This window comes from Argiope bruennichi, chromosome 4 (assembly GCF_947563725.1).
Source record: "Argiope bruennichi chromosome 4, qqArgBrue1.1, whole genome shotgun sequence".
NCBI lineage: Eukaryota > Metazoa > Arthropoda > Arachnida > Araneae > Araneidae > Argiope > Argiope bruennichi.
Window position 1 is genome coordinate 6,970,972 of NC_079154.1, and position 21,101 is coordinate 6,992,072.

At 34.5% G+C, this 21,101-nt stretch overlaps 1 protein-coding gene across 4 annotated transcripts in view; it reads left to right on the forward strand.

Moving 5' to 3' along the window:
* The window catches only part of LOC129966722 (uncharacterized), a 33,098-nt gene that overhangs the window by 10,092 nt on the left and 1,905 nt on the right, over window positions 1–21,101 (forward strand). For 2 of the 4 annotated variants that reach the window (XM_056081255.1, XM_056081254.1), the window contains one exon: window positions 4,862–6,448. In XM_056081255.1, coding sequence (XP_055937230.1) covers window positions 4,862–6,448 — 1,587 coding nt within the window. Of the gene's footprint in view, window positions 1–1,665; window positions 2,655–4,861; window positions 6,449–21,101 lie in introns of those variants that run through there. The other 2 variants (XM_056081253.1, XM_056081252.1) reach the window with 2 other exon arrangements.

The window sequence follows — 21,101 nt, forward strand, 5'->3', positions numbered from 1 at the left end:
AAGTAGAGTAGCCCCTCTAAAGACACTTTCGATCCCAAGATTAGAACTAATGGGTGCTCTTTTAGCAGCAAGACTAGGCTGTAAAATAGTTAAGTGCATTAACTTTCCTGTTACACGATTCTTCTGGACTGACTCTTCAATTGTTTACTATTGGATGAAGGGTGACCCTGAAAGATTTAAGGTGTTCGTAAAAAACAGAATTAAAGAAATCCAAAATATAACCAATCCCACTGAATGGAATCACACTCCTGGAACTGATAATCCGGCTGATCTAATATCAAGAGGGTTAACGGTACATGAACTGAGAAACTCTAACTTCTGGTGGCATGGGCCAAATTGGTTGTTAAAAAATGAATGTAAATGGCCTAAATTAGCTAAAATAAATAATGAGACAAATATCAAAGAAGACGCAGACAATTTAGAATTGAAAAAGAATGTTCTAATAAGTTCTACAATAGCAAAAGTAAATCCATTAAATGATGATTTGATTAAAAGATATTCTTCTTTCGGCAAATTAATAAGAGTAACTGCATGGTGTTTAAGATTCTTACATAATTGTAAATCAGCTCTGCAAAACAGAAAGAAAGATCATTTAAATGTAAAAGAATTACAAAATGCTACAAAATCTTTAATAAAAATTATACAAATGAGAGAGTTTGAATTTGAAATAAATTGTCTAAAAAGGAATAAAGTTCTTCCAAAGAATAATCCCCTTCTGAACTTAAATGTATTCTTAGATAATGATGAACTGTTAAGAGTAGGCGGAAGATTAAAATTTTCTGATCTTCCAGATTCACAAAAATTTCCTCTACTCTTACCAAAGAAACACCATTTCACAGATACACTTATAGAATACTTTCATAAAAAAGAACTCCACTCCGGTGTTCAAACTACTCTGTATTTAATTAGACAGCAATACTGGATACCAGCTGGTCAAGCCAAAGTAAAAAGTGTAATCAAAAGATGCTTAACCTGTTTTAGAGTAAAAAATAAAACTATTCAACAGATGATGGGCGATTTACCAAGAGATCGAGTTATCCCATCTCGACCATTTGAAAAGGTGGGACTCGATTTCGCTGGTCCCATAATTACTAAACCTAATCTAAAAAGATCTAGGGTTACTTTAAAATCATACATTGCAATTTTCATATGTTTTAGTACAAGAGCTACTCATTTTGAAGTAGTGTCTGATTTGACTACTGAGAGTTTTTTAGCTTGTCTTAGGAGATTCATAGCTAGGCGGTCAAAACCCTCAATCATATGGAGTGATAATGCCACTAATTTTAAGGGCGCAAAAAATATTTTGGATTCTCTGCTAAAAGCATGCGAATCGGATTCCGTGCAAAGATTTTGTGCCAAGGAAGGTATAGTGTGGAACTTCATACCTCCAGCATCTCCTCACTTCGGTGGATTATGGGAGGCAAATATTGGAGCTATGAAACGGATCTTGTTGAAGGTGACTAAATCAACAGTGTTGACTTTTGAAGAGCTTACTACGCTGGTGACACAGATTGAAGCAGTTTTGAATTCAAGACCACTGTGTCCTCTTTCTGCCGATCCAGCTGATATTCAACCTTTGACACCTGGCCATTTTTTGGTGGGAGCACCACTGTTGTCAATACCAGAACCCAGTGATTCCTTGACTAACATTTCTTTATCTTCTAGATGGTCTCTCATCCAGTCTCTTAGATCCAAATTTTGGAAAAGATGGAGTCAAGAATATCTCAACTCCTTGCAGTCTCGAGCTAAATGGAAACTACCTGAACTGAACATCAAACCCGGACAGCTGGTACTCCTGAAGGATAATAGCAAGAGCCCCATGGAATGGAACTTGGCCCGAATTGAAAGGACATATCCTGGAACAGATGGACTAGTCCGTGTCGCAGACATCAGAACCCCTAAAGGAATTTTTCGGCGAAGTATCAACAGACTCTGCCCACTCCCTTTCGAAGAAGGTGTTGGACAACTGTCCAACGGGGGCCGGGATGTTCCGTCTTAGAGACGCCTTTCCCCTATTCCAGCTGTAGTCATCAGGAAACCGGCGCATGCGCAGTTTCTGTTGAACTTTGATACGCTTCTTTTTTATTACTTTATGATTCAGAATTTTGTAATGCCTATGAGAGATGTAACGGATGTGTTTCCAGTTGCTGTGTGTGCGCGTGCTTTTGTGATGTTATGTTAATATGCTTCAGATGTCTTCGTCAGTAGCTGCTTTAGGTATAATAAATAGAAAAAAGACAGATCAGGTCCCCTTTATTTGATTACCCACGAACAACTGTGATAAAGCATAAAACTACTCTCCTTCAAAAAATAAACTATAACATTTATTTCTACGACAAGACAAGCTATTCTATATACATATTAAGTTTAAATGACTGCATTTCCGAAAGAAAATAGTTCAGAATCTTTTCAGCTGCTGATCACAACGCTGTTCCGTTTTCAAGTTTTTCCAAGTTGTTGTTGTTTTCAATGCGGAGTTGAGTTGATACTCGCTTCGTCGAAGATTGCGGATTCACGCTACAACAGTTATAGTTTGTGTTATTTGAATTAATGAATGCAATGTTGAAAATTTTGTGAAATATTAATTTTAATGCACTCTTTCGATCTTATCAGTCATACTTAGTGAAATATTCTTGAATCATTAACAATCTAAACAATAAGAAAAGTCATTATCTTTTGAGATAAAAAAACAACCGAGTTATGAAGCTTTGAACTTCATTGCTTTGTAATATAAAGTCATTGAAATGATCTAAAATAGTGATAGTCAAAGCTTCATAACTCTGTTAAATTTCTTCCAAAAGAGTGGAATTTCTTTCTTTTTTATTTAAAGTTTTATCTTGCCAAGATTGTTTTACAAAATATTACTGATAAAGCCGAAAATCTTCATAAAAATTAAAGCATAAAACTATTGTGTATGGTACTCTGAAAATAAAAATCTGAATATTCATGAAAATCGCGGACTTTCCCAAACGTCACATTTTTCGGTATTAGGAGGATAACACTCAATAGATAAAATGCGAGAAAATTTTTCGAGGAGATAGTTACAACTGGCTTGAAATATACATCTCGGTCTCTGTCTGTTAACGCTACTACGAAAAATACTACTACTTTGAACGTTAACGAACTCTGTTTCTCTTTAACGCTACTACTTTGAACGATAACGAAAATTCAATAAATCAGAAGAATAAAATTTGGCAACAATATTTTCAACAAAATAGTAGATTTCTATGAATTTATGTGCCTGTGGTAATTATAACTATAAAACTCAATTAGCTCTGTAGATGAAATTTAGTTATCATTTTATAACCAGGTTTTTGAAATTGTATCATAATTTGGACTAAATCTTCGGACAGACAGATCATGTTTCGATCTGTCCTTTCTAGAGCAACAGAATGCAGTAACTCAAAAGACTACAACAAACGATTAAAAGTGAAATTTCGAATATAATTTTGGCACCCAAACTGTATATCTGTACAAAGTGTTATAATTTGTCGGTCAAAGTGAAGACATACTATTTTATATTGATATTTTGATTCCTTATTTTATGAGATTAAATCAAAACAGTACATTCTGAAAGAATATGAGAAAATCGTTGAGAGAACACTATCTCATTATAACTTAAAGACTTTGAATTTCCATTTTTATTAGGTTTTATAAGAAGTAACGTTTGTACAAAAGAACTATTATCTATTTAATATAAATAAGAGACTATTAGTAATGTAATTAATTTTAATGTTTTATACCTCGGCCTCTTCAAATACGATAAGTAAAAAAAAAGCAGAATTTTCAGTTTGTTACCTTTCAACCGAAATTATAGATTTCGAATCACATTTTAAACGAAATTTCGTCCGCCGGTAATCTTATCTGTCGACCCATCAAATAACATGAAAACATGATGTCACATGACTTATGATGTCATGACTCTCCGCTTTCCACTGCTTCGTCTATCTCCCTCGAAAAATGTTTTTTCGAAAGACAATCGACCAGAAAATGAAATTCTTTTTGTAGTTTTGTCACCAAAATTGTACATAGAAAATGGATTTTGAACAAAGTTAGACGGCCGAAAACGCATGTCGATCCGTTCGATAGCACGTAAACGTAGAAAATGAAACGCAGCAAAGTAAAGATTTATGGCATATGATTTCATCAACAGAATTTGAGATTTGTATCATATTTTAAACCAGATATATACCAACAGTTAATATTATAATTATAATGTATTCTTGACATTAACTATATCCGTATATATATATATCGCTGAAAGATTTGACTCATTTGGTTCTTTTTATTAAATAAGGAAAGACCTAAATAAAGAATTCATCATATTATATACCAATACGAAATAGAGCAATGCTGTTGGTTCTAATATATTTCTACTTGTCTAATTCACTGTATATTAAGATTAATGATGTTCCAAAACTTTTAAAGAAAAACTAAAACGCATATAGTTATTAACTTTTCATTAATGGCAATATTTGTTGGATACACATTATTATGTTTTTCAAGGTATTATTTTTATGTCAGTTTTCAAGGTATTGCTTTTTTAATTATTTATGGTATTATATTTTTTAAGCTGAAACTCTCCAAATTGGCAATTTGAAAAATCTAAATTGTAACACTAAGAAATGAAAATTGAATTTGCGTGAAAGTTCGCTTTTAGGCCGATGGGCGAACGATTTAACATTTAGCAAATATTTCGCGAATTTAAGTTTGACACTGTACCGTAATCTGAAGTCTACTCAATTATTGCAACTAATGAAAGATGTTGCAATAATTGGTATTACTGAAGAGAAGTTATTGAAATTGTGTATTAATTAATGCTGTCACTCTGCATGATCATTGTGTTTGTGTTTCTTTACAGCCCTGGGCGCAGTGTTTCCATTCATAGGCGTCTTCGCAAAAGAAAGATTAAGGCTTTCTGCTTCTTCATTTGCTTCTGTAATAACTGTTCAACAGTTCCTGTTTGTTTTGTCGAAACCTGCTCTAGGGTTTATCGCAGATTATTTCAACAAACTAAAAGTCATTTTACTGGTATTAGTGATTGCCCAAACAGGGTTCTTTTTTCTCCTCTTACTAGTTCCTCCTTTGCCGAAAGGAGACAACAATGTTGCAGATGGCAATGGCTCCATCATCAATTTCTCTATGCAGAATTTTGATACATGCTACTTTTACAACTTTATGGATGATCGAAGACATGATGGTTGTGTTGTCTCATTAAATTACACCACCATCAATTCCTCGGTGCAGACTGTTGATGCATGCAACTTCTGCAACCTGTTGAATGATCCAAGCAATATTTCGAACGTCTCCTTAAAGTACACCAGCATTCCTAAGGATATATATTTCAAACAAGTATGCGAAAAGTGTAATGTTGTGGAAGAGATGTCATTTAATAATGTTAAAAAGTGTGTTAAAATAATCATTCCGTTAGATTGTAATCAATTTAAAAATAGTTCCTCGGTCAAAAGTGAAAATAATGAAGATTTATTTGAGAAATATTTTGAATTGAACAACAATGAAAACTCTACAAATTTTATATCATGCAAGAATTTATCAAAGATTTTCTGTGGAGCTTCATTTGACTATTGTTTTCGTTGCTGCAATCTTGAAGAAGGTTGTTATTTCATACCTAACAACACAGAAAGAGGAGCAACTAACCCTAATATTACAAGAAAGGACATTAGCATTCAAAGTGATTTCACGACTTACCAATTTTGGAGTTTTGCTATTTTGTTTGTGGCCCTGAGTGCCTGTGTTCATAGTATCTTCACCCTTTCTGACACCGCTTGCTGTGAAAGCGTTGAGAGGACTGGTGCTGAATTCGGCAAGCAAAGACTATGGGGCTGTATTGCATGGGGGCTGTTTGCACCTCTTGGGGGATTCTTAAATGATTACACAGGCAGTTATATTGTTATCTGGATCTTGTTTGTGATCCTGTCCTGTTTGGCGCTATGGAACATCACCAAATTAGGCATTGTGAAGCCCCGGATCTCTATGCACATTATGAAAGACATCAGAACCATAATCAGTTCTTGGGAATTTATTTGCTTTGAAATGGCTGTTCTTCTCGCTGGTGTTGGGTTGGGATTTACGTTTTTCTATCTCATATGGTTTATAAAGTCCATCGGAGGAACCAGTTTGCTCTGTGGTTTGATTGAAACAGTTCAAAGTTTTACTGGCGACATACCATTTATGTTTTTCTCCGAATGGATGTTAAGAAAACTCGGGTATTTTAACATAGTGACTTTATCTTTGCTGGCATCTTGTATACGGTTCTTGTGGTACAGCCAGCTTGAGAATCCGTGGCTAGTTTTGCCCATAGAATGGGCTCATGGCTTAACATATGGCTTGTTCTATGCAGCCATGGCTTCCTTCGCAAAAATGAGTGCCAAACCTGGAACTGAAACAACTACGCAGTCCGTCATTTTTGCGACATTTGATGGATTAGGTAAGCAGTCTTTTGTTATCCAAGTTGTTTTAAACATAACATAACGTTCCTAACAATTTATGCGCTAATAAATTCACATTTAGACGAAAACATCTATTATCATACATTAAAATCTTGACAATTCACACACGTGATGTAGTGCAATATAAATTCCTGCCAGTAACAGAATCAGGAGTTACATTTCTGTTATATGGGAATAAAAGTAAAAGAAATTTTTACCCCACCTCACTCTCCTTTTCCTGTTTCCATCTCTCATTTCATAAGATTGGAAGTTATAAAAATGAAAGAGGGTTAAAGAGAATTTAACTCATAAAATCTCTCCAACGAAGTATAACTTTATCACGTTATAAAATATTCGAAGTTATAGTTGAGATTCATTTTCCGACTCGCAACTTCTAAGGCATTGCAGCTGTCGAAAACCATCCACTATTAAATTTGTTCGCTATGAAGAAGCAATAATTGGCTAGCATAATTCTTCTTTTTATCTTCAATCGTAAGAGGAATCAGGGCTCGGCTTCGAAACTGCAGGTTTTAAGACTCGAAACCCGATTCCACCGAAGCGTGGCTGGTGCACTTTAAATTCGTCGGGACCAAATGTTCTGCCGCTGATAGGGTGTGGAAGCTTGGAGAGGGGGTGACAGCTCAGATGTTCGTCTTCGTCATTGACCGCGGTTCAAAATGACGAGGTCCGTCCCAAAGTAGCCCTAGCGTTACTTTGAAAGCGTTAAGTTAGTATAACTAAACTAAACTAAACGTGAGGGAAAGTAAAAAAAAATTTCGAACTGGTTCTAATTACATTGACGTTTGGAAAATTTCAAGAATTTTTTTAAATCGAAAATCAGATGTTCCACTTAAAAATATTTTCATAAAACTAATTTAATTTTAAAAGTTATGATGTATAACTTGTAGAAATTGGATTGAAAATATTTAAAAAATAAGTGAAAGTAAGTATTATTACATGGTGATATTAAAAAATTAAATGTATTGATATGTTTTAAAGAAAGAAAAATATTAGGTTCGCGCCTTCCTGCTTTTTTTTTTTTTATGAATCATGTAAAAAAACTAATGTTAGAAAAAAATATCAATGCTTTTGGATTTTCAAGGACTTTCCTCTAAGATAAAATAGAAAAACATACACAAAAAAAAAAAAACTGAAAACATAATTTTTATAATCGTACAAAATTTATAATAGAAGTTTGAAGTCAAAGGTCCTAGAATTTTTTTTTAATTTCTGGTAATTTCTATTTCAGATTTAAAAGCTTAATAATGTTTCATTCTTTTTATAGAAAAGTAAACGTTTTCTTTATAAAAAATTGTTTTACAAACTATTTTGTTTCTTAAACTATCTACAGTATTTCTAATTGAAGATGGGCTTGATTTAAATGTAAATAAAAATTCCAGATTTGCTTTTAACTTCACCATGAAGCTTAAAGACGCGGTCTTAGTGAGAGTTTGAAGACAATTAACAAACAAGTTGTTCACTATTATTTGACAACATGGCTCTATCTATCGAAAATATTATTCCATCTTTATTATATTTTCATTATTGAGAAATTAAAGGATTATACATATTTTAAATTATTTTTTTTATTTACACTTATTTTGCTACTCGACAATACTTACTTTGATTTTGTATAATTTTTTTTATTTATGAAAATAAAGTTGTTTATGTGATTTTATTATTTGTAATTTTTGTTTTCATTTAATTATTTTATTTGTATTTTTTATTCTTTGTATAACTATTTATATAGTTAATATTAATTAATACTGAACATAGTGGCGCAGTATGCTCTAAGCCATATGTATATTTGGAATGTGGGTGAAGAGTACTTAAGTACCCTTTATTGTAAACACCTCATCTTGAGAGTTGGTGTGAAACTGGTTCAAACAGGCACCACTCGCTCTCCGCTAGCAGCAAAAGGCATTATTCGATAGCTCTTTGTTAGCGGCATTTTCTACATTTAAATATATATGTAGAGACATGTTAACTCTGGCTCGAAAAACAGGCCTCTATTAATCGGATTACATATAAAATCAAATATCTCTCTCGGGTCCGAGGGGAAATCCCGGTTGAGATGAATGCTTAGAGATGGCTCATATTACAAGAATCACACACTGATTTAACATAAACGAATTGAATGAACTGGACGAAAGGCCGGGCCGCTTTACATCGATGAACGCTATTACAGTATACTGAATACAGTTTTAATGGCGGGAATCAGATAGCTTCTTATTGGCTGTTGAGTGATGACGCTCCGTACACCACAATCGGCCGTCCTGATGAACTTAACGTCCTCATCAATCTGAGAAAGAATTTAAAAAACTCAAAAAAGAAAATTTTAGATTTTTGCAAAACAGGAAAAAAAGCAGGTCCTTTATGCAGTTGTAGACCAAGGCTTCATATAATTTGCTGCTGTAGAGGTATGGTTGCGACCTTCGTGGATTCCCACTTTCTCCACTAGGTACCTCTCGTGTGGCTTCTTCGCTGTGATGCGATAGGGACCATGGAATTTCGGGCGAAGCTTCAAACAACTGCCGAATTGGGTCCTCTGTATGCCACTAAGTCACCTGGATTATATTGAGTAGCTTTCTTCCTGTGCTTGTTGTAAGCTCTTTTATTCTCTTCTTGAAGGCGCAAGATGTTCTGTCGCGCTTCTTCACGAATGTCCTCGCGGCTGTCGATGACCAATTGCTCATATTCTTGCTGTAGGATGTCGAGAATTTTCTGGTCATTTTTTGCCTCATTTGCACACCGATCATGAGTTCGAAAGGAGTAAATTTTATACTTCGTGAAGCACTAGAGTTAAATACACGCTGTGCTGCTTGAACATGAGTGTACCACTTCGTGGGATCATTGATGGTAAGTTTGGCAAGCAGGGGGATAAGAGTTCCATGAACCCTTTCCACCTGTCCATTTCCTCGAAGTATTCCTGTGGTAATTTGAATGTGATTTATATTTTGATTCGCGCAATAGCTTGTGAATTCCTTGGAGGTAAATACGGAACCTTTATCCATGTTGATACGCATGGGATTTCCGAACACTGCTTCCTGCAATTGCAGTTTCGTAATTGCATCATTTGCAGTGACACCTTTAACAGGATATAACCAAACAAACTTTGAAAATGCATCTATTGCTCTGAGAATATGATTGTAATTTTTATTGGTTGACACTAAGGGTCCAATAAAGTCAACATGGTAAGTGCTTAGAGGAAAGTTTTCCTTCGGAATCGGATGGAAGAACCCTTCAGGTTTACCACTCTTTCGGTTGACTAGGATGCACTCGATACAGTTCTGTATTCTTAATTATTTCGTGTTTTCATTAGTTCAGGTATTACAAGCAAACGACGGTTGTCCTGACATTTATACAAAATGTTATTTTGCACCACAAAATCAACTTGGTTATCTTTACATAGGTCTTTCAATTTTTTTTTTTATGTATTCATCTGACATCTGTGCCACTTGCACTCGCGCTGTTAAATCATCACAAACTGCAGTCATGACTGTTGGGTATCTGCTAAGTAAATCAACGTGACACATTTGACTGCCTGAGCGATGTACTATCTCATAATCAAAATCTTCGAGGAATAAAACCCAACGCGCTGTTTTAGAAATTAATTCTTTTTTAGTAATAGTCTGTTTGAACGCAGCAGTCAGTGACAATTTTAATTTTAGTTTCTAAAATAAGTACGGAATTTTGTTAATGCTTTAATAACAGCTAAAACTTCTAATTCATAGCTGGATAAATTTTCTTCCTGAAGTGTTGTTTTCTTAGTCATATAAGCTATGGGATGTAAATTATCATCGCCGTCAGCTTGAAGAAGGATTCCACCGTAACCTAATTTGGAAGCATCTGTATGGAGTTCCAGTTTGGAACCTGGTTTTACAGATGTAAAACTGGATCTTGCGATAAAGCTTTTTTAAGGGTCTCAAACGCTTTTATTTGAGGGGGACCGAATTCGAATGTTACATCATTTCTAAGTAAATCTCTTAGAGGTCTAGCTATTAAGGCATAATATTTAATGTACTTCCGAAAAGATCCCGTTAAACCCAAGACACTTTGGATTTGTTTTTCTTTACGTGGTTGGGGAAAATTTGGTACTACTGAAGTTTTTTCAGTTGATGGCCTAATTTGTCCATTTTCGATGACTTGACCAAGAAAGTTAATTTTTTCTTTCAGAAACTGACATTTTTTTAGATTTAACTGTAGGCCAAATTCAGAGGCTATGTGTCAGACGCCAGGGGTGTTTGTGGGACCCCAAAAAATCCCCTGAAACTTTTACGTACTTAATACCGACATTTTGGAGTTTCGAGAAGGGGGGGGGAGAAATGAAAAATTACGATTATGAAGTATTGAAGGACCTAATTATAAAAGTTCAATGAATTACTTTTTTTGCAAAATTAATAACCATTAATTTTGCAAAATTAAGACCTTTGAACCCAGGTCACGTGATCGCACATCTGGTCGAACGAAGTCTCTCCCTTTTTTTTCTGCCGCGCCTACTTGCCGAAAAGAATCCAGAAGAGAATGTCCGAGAACCGGGGGAATGAGTCATAACTCGCAATAAGGAAAGAACAAAAAAGAAGTTTTTTCCCCCTTTTCACGCATTATCACTGCCTTTGGAGAAAGAAAGGAAAAGTTTTCACCACACACACTGACCTTGCGTTTTCTGCTTTCAAAGCAAACAAAATTACCCAGATCAAAATAAATAATTCATTATTATTCCTACTTCCTTTTGAACGACGATCCCCGGAATTTCCGGGTATCGAAGTTCAAAATCCCCGGAATTCCGGGGTTTCCCCGGAGCACAAACACCTCTGCAGACGCGTTCCAATTTTTGAATACCTTCAGAAATGGTTTGAGAGGGGATGATAATATCATCCAAGTAATTAATTAAAGTTCCGTCATGTATTTAATTCTTGAAAAATTACTTGAATGTAACATTGAAACATAGCAGGTACATTCGTAAGTCCGAAACAACATTTTTTAAACTGAAATAATCCTTCATGGCTAATAAAAGCCGTGTACTTTCTGCTGTATGGAGTCAAATCAATATGAAAGTAAGCATTTTTGAGATCTAATGAGGAGAAAATTTTGCCTGAGTATAACTTACCAAAAATATCTTCTATGTTTGGCAGAGGAAATTTATCTTTGTTTTTTTGCTCAGAGAATGGAAATCGGTACACAGTCTGGGTTCGCGATTTTTACGTTTCACTTAGAAAATTGGAGACGCATAATCAGAATAGCTTTTTTCAATGATACCCTGGGCAAGCCATTCCTCGATTTGTTTTGTAACTTGTTTTTCTATGGGATCAAGTCTACGAACCAATGAGGTCACATGGATGTCATCAGTTAAAATAATAGACATTTGCAAATCTGTAGTACGGATTTTATTTGGAGAGTAATTTAAAATTAAATTAATTACATGATCTTTCATATTTTAATTAGATAAATACCCTATATCAAAATCATTTTCAGAATAACATTTAAAACATTTGTGCATATTTCCTTCACTAACCATTCCGAATTTACATCAGAAAAACTCTTTTCAAAACAAGTATCACTTATTAAATTAACATCAACAAATTTATCTTTATTCAAAGATATATCATCACTCTGTAAATAAAATTCAGAGTCAGCATTTCTTTTCGAACAAGTAGTAATACTTTTATTTTCATTTAGAAGATAAGTTAAATTATTATCATTTTTTTACAACAAGCAGAATGAGAAGAAATATGTTTTGTTTCTTTTTTATTCTCACGGATTAATTTATTCGATTCGTTTCCGGTATCAACAGAAGGAATTATGCAACGTTGGTATTCTTTTTCACTTGATGACTCACGCTAGGATTTATTTTCAGAAACGCATTCAGTTGTAGGATTTTTATTGGAAAAAGTATTTTTAAGATCTAAATAGCTATTCGATGGTATAATACATTCAAATGAAATAGTTGTATCTGCAGCTGCTAAAACTCTTTTCGCTTCTGACTTTTTATCAACATGACTAATAATATCTATCGCCACTAACGGAAGACTGACAATTGAACTGTTGGCTAATTTAATTTTTGTGCTGCGGCCTACATAATTTAATTTCTTTGCATAATTAGGATTAATAATTATTAATACGCTTCCGCTATCAACCAAAGCTTGAATAGGAATGTCGTTTACAATAATATCTACGTATTCCAACTCAGCGATTATTAACTCTTGTGGAATTTCATTTGATTTAAACATGGAGTTTACAGGATTTGAGTTATGGGATCTTCCCTGATTGTTATGTTGTCTAGCATCAACATTTTGGGGACAGAATTTTATTAAATGCGATGTAGAATTACATTTAAAACAAGTTTTCCTATCAATATTTCCACCATCTACATGATCGTTATTTTGGCGGTAATTATTGACGCGCGACCTTGAGCTGTAGTCATGTGTATTTCTACTCTCTTCCGAAAGCAAACTTTTATTTCTTGCGCGGAAGTAAATGTCTATTTCTTTTGCTAACGTCAGCGGTTTTAACAAGTCTGAACCTTGTTTGATCAAAATGTGCTCAGATGTGTCCTTGTCAAGAGTGCTGGTTAATTTAACCGTTACAATTAGTTCACAAAGGGTCGCAAAATCTTTCACTTTTTTTAGTCCTAAATAATATTCTAAATTCGCTTTTAATCTTGAGACGAATTGCACGTGATTTTCTCCTTTAAATCTTTTGGCGGCTTGAAAGTTATTCCAACATTCTTTAGCAGATGGTTGGAATTCTCTTAACAATATTCTTTTGATTTCGTCATAATCTTTTATTTCGCTTTCGTCTGCGTATAACAAAACATGTCTATAAATAAATTATCGTTGCGTTTCTTGATTGCACAAAAATTCATTTGCTAGTGAAGATTGTGGTCTGGGTGAAATGACTTGAAGACACATGTTGTCTTTTATGGGGTTTATTGGTAACATCAACAACAAAAGGCACATGATTACGCCAAAGTGTAGAAGGCCTAGAGATCTACACATAAAATTCTCTCGGGAGAGAGAGAACCGAGATAACACTCCCCCTAGTGCAGGAGTCCAGTTCACTTCTATTAAAAACAAATATACTAAACAACAACAGGGAGACCTCGTGATACATGATTGGCAGCTAACTCCACCCAGGAAGATCACGTGGTTAACTGAATTCTTAACATCTTGCCCCCGGATGAACCAGGGGGTTCATCAGAATTTCCTAGAGAAAATCATTATATTTATATTTCATGAATTGTAAATTTAACTTCAAGAAAGTTACCTGGTAATTTAAAAAAATATTAAATAACAATTAAATTCAAGAGTACGTATCAAAAAAGAACATACAGCAAGAGAAAATATGATAAAAACATACAGCAAGAAAAAATATGATAATAACAGACTGCAAGAAAGTATGGAAAAAAACATACTGCAAGAAAATATGATTAAAAAAAAATACTGCAAGAAAGTGTGATAAAAAAAACATACTGCAAGAAAGTATGATAAAAAAAGATACTGCAAGAAAATATGATAAAAACATACTGAAAGAGAAAATATGATAAAAACATACTGCAAGAGAAAATAAATGAAAAAAAAAAAACATTTCAAACAACAAATACAAATTACAAACAACAGATATACATTTCAAATAATAAATATGCATTTCAAATAATAAAATATACACGTTAAACAATATTCAATAATGTTACTAGCTAAATAATTAATATTCTAGAAATCAAGTACATGAAACATATAATAGAATTATTATCACAATTTTACTTCTTAATCCTGGATTTCTAAATTATACAACAATTGTACAGGACGTTTAATAATTGATGACTCAGTTTTAACTTGGCAAGCCCTCACCTTGCCATCTCTTTCCGGAAATAATTCAAGAATTTTTCCTAATTTCCAGAAATTTCGAGGTAGATGATCATCTTTAATCAAGACTACATCGTTAACTTTAAATGGCGAGATGTTTTTAACAAAACTTGAATGGGCCGATCTCAAATTCAGCAAATACTCATTTTTCCACCTAGACCAAAGTGATATTAATTTTTCTCGGTAATTAAATGCTTTTATTAAGCATTTCTTGGAAGAGAGATTCGAATCAAGGTGAAGTCTTACAGAGGGCAAGGAGGTAACACGTTTCCCTAGAAGAAAATGTGCTGGAGTCAGAGCAATCGGTTCTTCAGTGTCACTACCAACATATGTGATTGGCCGAGAGTTAATCATGCCTTCAATCTCGGTAAGGACAGTCAGCAACTGCTCAACAGTGTGACATGATTTTCCAAGTGTTTTTCGCAGAGCAGTTTTCACAGTACGTACCATTCGTTCGTAAAAACCACCCCACCAGGCGGCTCTTTCAACAATATATTTCCACTTAATTCGTTAATAGAGCAAGTTTTTTACATCTGCATGATTCAGAACATTCCAAATGAGTTTTATCTCTAATTCTGCACGTTTAAAGGTGCGTGCATTATCAGAGACCACCACAGAGCACAAGCCACGTCGAGAAATGAAGCGTCGGAAAGCTAGAAGAAATGTATCGGTAGTCAAATCACCGACCAGTTCTAGATGAACACTTCTTATCACTGCACAGGTTAACAAGAAGACATATTGCTTGTTAATACTATCTTTAATGAAAAGAGGACCAGCAAAATCAATTCCGATGATCGTAAATTGAGCTGACTGTTCTACACGAATGTCTGGAAGTGGCGCGATCACTTGACTTGCGGGAGAAGAGATGAATCGGTTACATATTGTGCATCTTCCAAGAAGAGATTTGATGGTTTGTCTGGCTTTTAAAAGCCAGAACTTCTCTCTTATTTGCACCAACGTATGGGATACACCAGAATGAAAGACTCTTTTGTGAGATTCCCAAATTAATAACTCTGTTAATTTAGCCTTGGAAGGGAGTATGATTGGATGTTTTTCATAGGTCGATAAATGGGTTTTTTCCCTAGTCTTCCTGTCACTCTAAGGACACCATTATTATCAAGAAAAGGGTTTAAACATAATAATTTAGAGTCTCTTGGGAGAGGTTTATTATTTCTCAAGCACTTAATTTCGCTAGAGTAACAGTCGTTTTGGACTATTCTCACCCAAAACATTTCTGCGTCGGAAAGCTCTTCTGAAGTAAGAGGACCCTTTTCAACATTTTTCTTTTTCAGAGCATTTACAAAACGCATTTATCCAAGAAGTCACTCTTAGCAATTTAAGCAAGCAGCTAAATTTTTCTTGATCTATTATTTTTTTTCTTGAACAATAGCTGTGTTAATTATAACGCCGGATTTAAATTCAGATGCAATTTCTGGTTCTATAGAATCATATTGAAATCCCTTTGCTTTGGGCCAAAGTTTTTCCGCGTTCCTCAACCATTCAGGACCATGCCACCAGCATTCAGAGATGATTAAATCCTTGCTACTAATCCCTCTAGTTAACATGTCGGCTGGGTTTTGTTTACCACTACAATGCCTCCAATTACTGGGGTCTGTAATTTCTTGAATTTCTATGACTAGATTTGAAACAAATTGTTTATATTTAGATGCTGAAACCTTTATCCAGTGGTGTACAATCGTTGAGTCACTCCACAAAATAATTCTTTCAAGATCTTTGAAAATTTCCTTAAGATGTTTTGCTATTCTTGAAGCAATTATGGCACCCATTAACTCAAGTTGAGGAAGAGTCAATTTTTTAATTGGTGCTACCCTAGTTTTTGAAGTTACAAAACTAGTCTGAAAAGAGTTCTTGGAAGTTTTATACCTTAAGTAAGCAACAGCTCCAAAAGATCTTAAGGAAGCATCAGAAAATACGTGTAACTGTAATTCTTCCTTATTTATAAAGTTTGTGTCCGGAAAATAGTAACGTGGGATTTTAAAATTTTGCAAATCTTTAATTTCTTTACACCATGCATGCCAGTTTTCTTTTAATTGTCCGGAAAACACTTCATCCCATCCAACACCAGCTTGCCATAATTCTTGTAAGAGACATTTTATTCGAATCAGGAATGGAGATATAAATCCAGAAAGATCAAATAATTTTGCAGCAGTATGAAGCACATTTCTTTTTGTGCGTTCATTGTCATTCAAGTTTCACAACAAAGATCTTAAATCTAGTCCCAAAGTATCGTCGATATTGTTCCAAACAAGTCCCAACACTTTCAGATGCGAATCAGCCTGATCATTAATTTCAATCATGGAATCAGAGTTACGCCACAAATTTTTTAATTCTTCAGAATTAGTGTCGAATTTTCTCATGTTCATTTTCGCGTCTTTCAAGATCGATACAGCATCGGAAGACAATTTTAACGCATCTTGTACAGTGGATTTTCCACAAAAGAGATCGTCAACATATAATGATTCATTTAACATTTCATATGCAAGGGGATATTTATCCCTGTATTTAGTTTCCGAAGTCCCATCGAGTAATAAATAATCTAACTCCCACAAGCGCTTCAGATCAGTTTCCACTACAGCACAAGATACAGTAAACACGGAAGAATGTTTTCTTTCCTGCAAGTCTGGCATTTGACTTATCAACGTGTCACCAAAAAGTGTCAGCTGCAAGAAGAAGTTTTTTTTTTTTTGTTTGTTTGTTTCTCTCCTTAGAACATTGCACAGATAGTCAACGCCCAGCAGGATCTGGATACGGGTGGAATTTTCGAGGGAGTCAGAGAGGATGCAGGTGGCTGGAATTACTCTTTTGACATGTCTGGGGTCAACATTCGAATATATGTCCGCGCCAGTTATTTCGTCTGAAGCCAAAGCCTCAATGTTTAGGAATTGATGAGGGGGAAATTTGCTCCTTATTCGTAAACGTACAACTTCGAATATTTTCTCGATGGGTGCTCGTTTCGAGAAGGTATAAATTAAAAGCTTCTCTTGGCGTATTGGTTTTAAATTCAAAGCTTGTTTCAGATCACTGCGCAAGAAGGACTTTTGTGATTTTGAATCGAATAAAAGTCTAGCCATGATCTTGTTGGCACCATTTTCTACCTGGACGTTAGCCGTTTGAAGTAAAGTCGCGTAACTGCCAGGGTTCTCTTCTGCTTTTAAAACGGAAGAAATTACGACTTCCTGTCCGTGGGTTTCGGTTTCAGAAGAGCTGCTTTCATTTTTATTTTTCGGACAAAACAAGGAATTGTGCTGCAAACTCTGGCACGGCTCACAGGGTGAAATTTTTACCTTGCATTGAGAAATTAGATGTCTATAAGCCATGCACCGATAGCATCTACCATCTTTCTTTAATTTGTAACGTTTTTGTTCATCCGAGAAATTTTTGCATTTTAATCCAGTGTGCGTATCAGGGTTACAAAAGGTACACACATGTTTAACTACAGTATTTAAAGCGGCAGATGAAGGCAATTTATTTTTAAACTTGGTATGTCCATGATAAGCAGAATTTCGTGAAGGATATCGGGGAATTTCGGGAACTTTTTGAGAATGTCCAGTTACAATGTTTGCAGATTCGCGAGATTCAATTTCAAATTTTATAAATTTTATTAATTCATTGACGTCACCAATCTTAGAAGAATCTCTTCTACGATGGAACTCTACGACTAAATCTTGGGATAATTGCTTTAATAAAATAGGTATAAGTAAATGGCCATAATTTCCGGATGCAATTCCCATTGAGTTTAAATTTCTTATACTTATTTCACTATCGTCATGCAGTTTTCGTAATCCCTTGAGATTGAAAGAGGATTTTACGGTTTCAGTTTCTAATAGGCGATTCATGAAATGACTAATGAAATGGTCTTGCCTCCCATATCTGTCCTTTAACAGAGATAAACACGATTTGTAATTTTCTTCAGTAAGAGAAAAAACGGAAACAATTTTGTAAGCTTCGCCGGATAAACAGGACTTTAAATATATGAATTTATCAACATTACTTAAAGAATCATTAGAGTCAATCGCATTATTGAAGCTATTGATGAATTCTAGAAAAGTACTAGCATCTCCACTAAATGTGGGAATTCTTAGCTTTGGAAAATTAATGCTTGTTGCAGGATAATTAATTCTTACATTAGAACCATTAGCAGCAAGTGGTGAGATAGGTTGTTGATCCATTTTAAACTTATTAATCTTACTTTTAATTTTGAACTTAGCTTCATTTATTTGCTCTTCATATTCGAGAGAGCTTTGAATTTCTGTTTCAAACAATGCACTATCAGAAATTAAATCGTCAATTTCACTGCTAAGGCTTTTGAGGTCTAATTGTTTTGCTTCTAAACTTAATAAATGTTCCGAAAGTTGTTCTTGATCACTTTCCTTTTTAATATCACAACTTTCTAATAACAAATAAGCATTGTTAATCAATTTTGTACAAGCAGTACGAGACATCTTGCGTTTCGTCTTTAACTTATCAAGAGTTTCCATTTTCATGCATAAAATAAAGTTCACAGTACCTTTTCAAATGTCCAACGATGAGTTATAATCCTTGATAAATGCAGAATTTCAAGAGCACCACGATTATTCACAAATTCAAGAGCATAAACACAATCCTCAGCCAGTATAATAATTCCCGGGTTTCGGCACCATGTAAATAAATTATCGTTGCGTTTCTTGATTGCACAATAATTCATTTGATAGTGAAGATTGTGGTCTGGGTGAAATGACTTGAAGACACATGTTGTCTTTTATGGTAACTTCAACAACAAAAGGCACATGATTACGCCAAAGTGTAGAAGGCCTAGAGATCTACACATAAAATTCTCTCGGGAGAGAGAGAGAGCCGAGATAACACTCCCCCTAGTGCAGGAGCCCGCCAGCAAGATCCGCCCAAGAAGATCACGTGGTTAACTGAATTCTTAACAATGTCGGCATTTCTCGCCTAACAAATTTAGGACTTCGGCTATTCAGTTTTAACTTGTTTTGTTTCGAAAGCACGTTCCAAAATATTGAAAAACAAGTTGAAATTTTCTGATTTAGTTGGTATTGGCATTGTCAATGTGCGGATGCTTTTAATTATTTGCTCGATGGACTCCGCATGACTTTCTGGAGGAGATGTCCTTTGGGATTACTTATTCCGGTCGCTTGAACGTTTCTCATACTTTATTCATGAGCTAAAGTTAGTTTTAATTTTTCTAATTCAAACTGTCTTTCCTTTTCACGCGCTTATTCTGCCTCTTCACGCGCTCGTTCGGCCACTATTTTTCCGCGTTCCTCTACAGTTGAGATGATAATGCCTTTAACAAATTCCAAATCATCTTTAGCCGCTTGGCTATTTTCTATAATTTGTTTAAGCTGCACAATATTTGTTTTTTCCGGAATACCTCACCTATTGCTTCAGCGACAATAATTAAATCTTTCTTTTTTATATTTTTAAACATTTTGAATATGCCTTTATTTTTCCTAATAACAAATGTTAATATAATAACGATAATAACAATAATGCTAATATTTCTTCAAAACAGAAATTTCTAAAATAAACACATTCAAACAGTTTCTTTTTCTTGAAAAAGTCATTCACAAATATACAAATCTTAAAATAAATGCTTGCAAGATTCTTTATTCAAAATGATATAGAAAATTCTTCTACCTGTTCTTCTTCAATTATATCCGTTGAGATAATATTCTGCAGGAACTTCACAATTTGCTGATCACTGCTGAACTGAAGATTTTCTTGGACAATTTTGCTGGCCACTGTCGAACCGAAGATTTTCTTGGACAATTTTGCTGACCACTGCCGAACCGAAGATTTTCTTGGACAATTTTGCCGGCCACTGTCGAAACGAAGATTTTCTTGAAAAATTTGTCGACCACTGCCGAACCGAAGATTTTTTTGAAAATTTTTTTCGGACACTGCCGATCTGAATATAATTTGACAAAAACTAATGGTGAAATTTCCGGATTCTTACCGGATCGAAGATTATTTTTCTATTTCCGAGGTCATTGCATCCAGGACCGAGTCCCCATATGTAGAGAGAGACATGTTAACTCTGGCTCGAAAAATAGGCCTCTACTAATCGGATTACATATAAAATCAAATATCTCTCTCGGGCCCGAGGGGAAATCCCGGTTGAGATGAATGCTTAGAGATGGCTCATGTTACAAGAATCACACACTGATTTAACATAAACGAATTGAATGAACTGTACGAACGGCTGGGCCGCTTTACATAGATGAACGCTATTACATTAATGAATACAGTTTTAATGGCGGGAATCAGATAGCTTCTTATTGGCTGCTGAGTGATGACGCGAGCCCGCCAGGATGACGCTCCCTACACCACATATATATTATGTATTTTCCTTATATATATGTGATCATCGTCCATGTGTGTTATTATATATGTTTGTGTGTGTGAAAATAAATAAGAAAAAGACAAGAAAGCATCTTTCCTTGGATGAAGCCCACACAATCAGCTACAAAAGCAGTTTTCAAAATTTTGTAAAAATTGTGGGGAGCAACTCATTTGAATGAAAAATAAAGATGCAGGAGAAACGATTTTATGTATTATAAAAAAATTCTTAAAACATTTTTAAGTGACGAATACTGCATTATTTAAAAAAAATATATTTATTTACTTGCGCACTAGCTTTATGAAAATTTATAACATTAAATAACTATTCTATGTATAAAAGTGAATGCCTTTAAGTATGCATTTTTGCCCTCTGTGTAATGTTAATAATTTGGGTTATTAGTTAATGTTATTGTTTTTAACA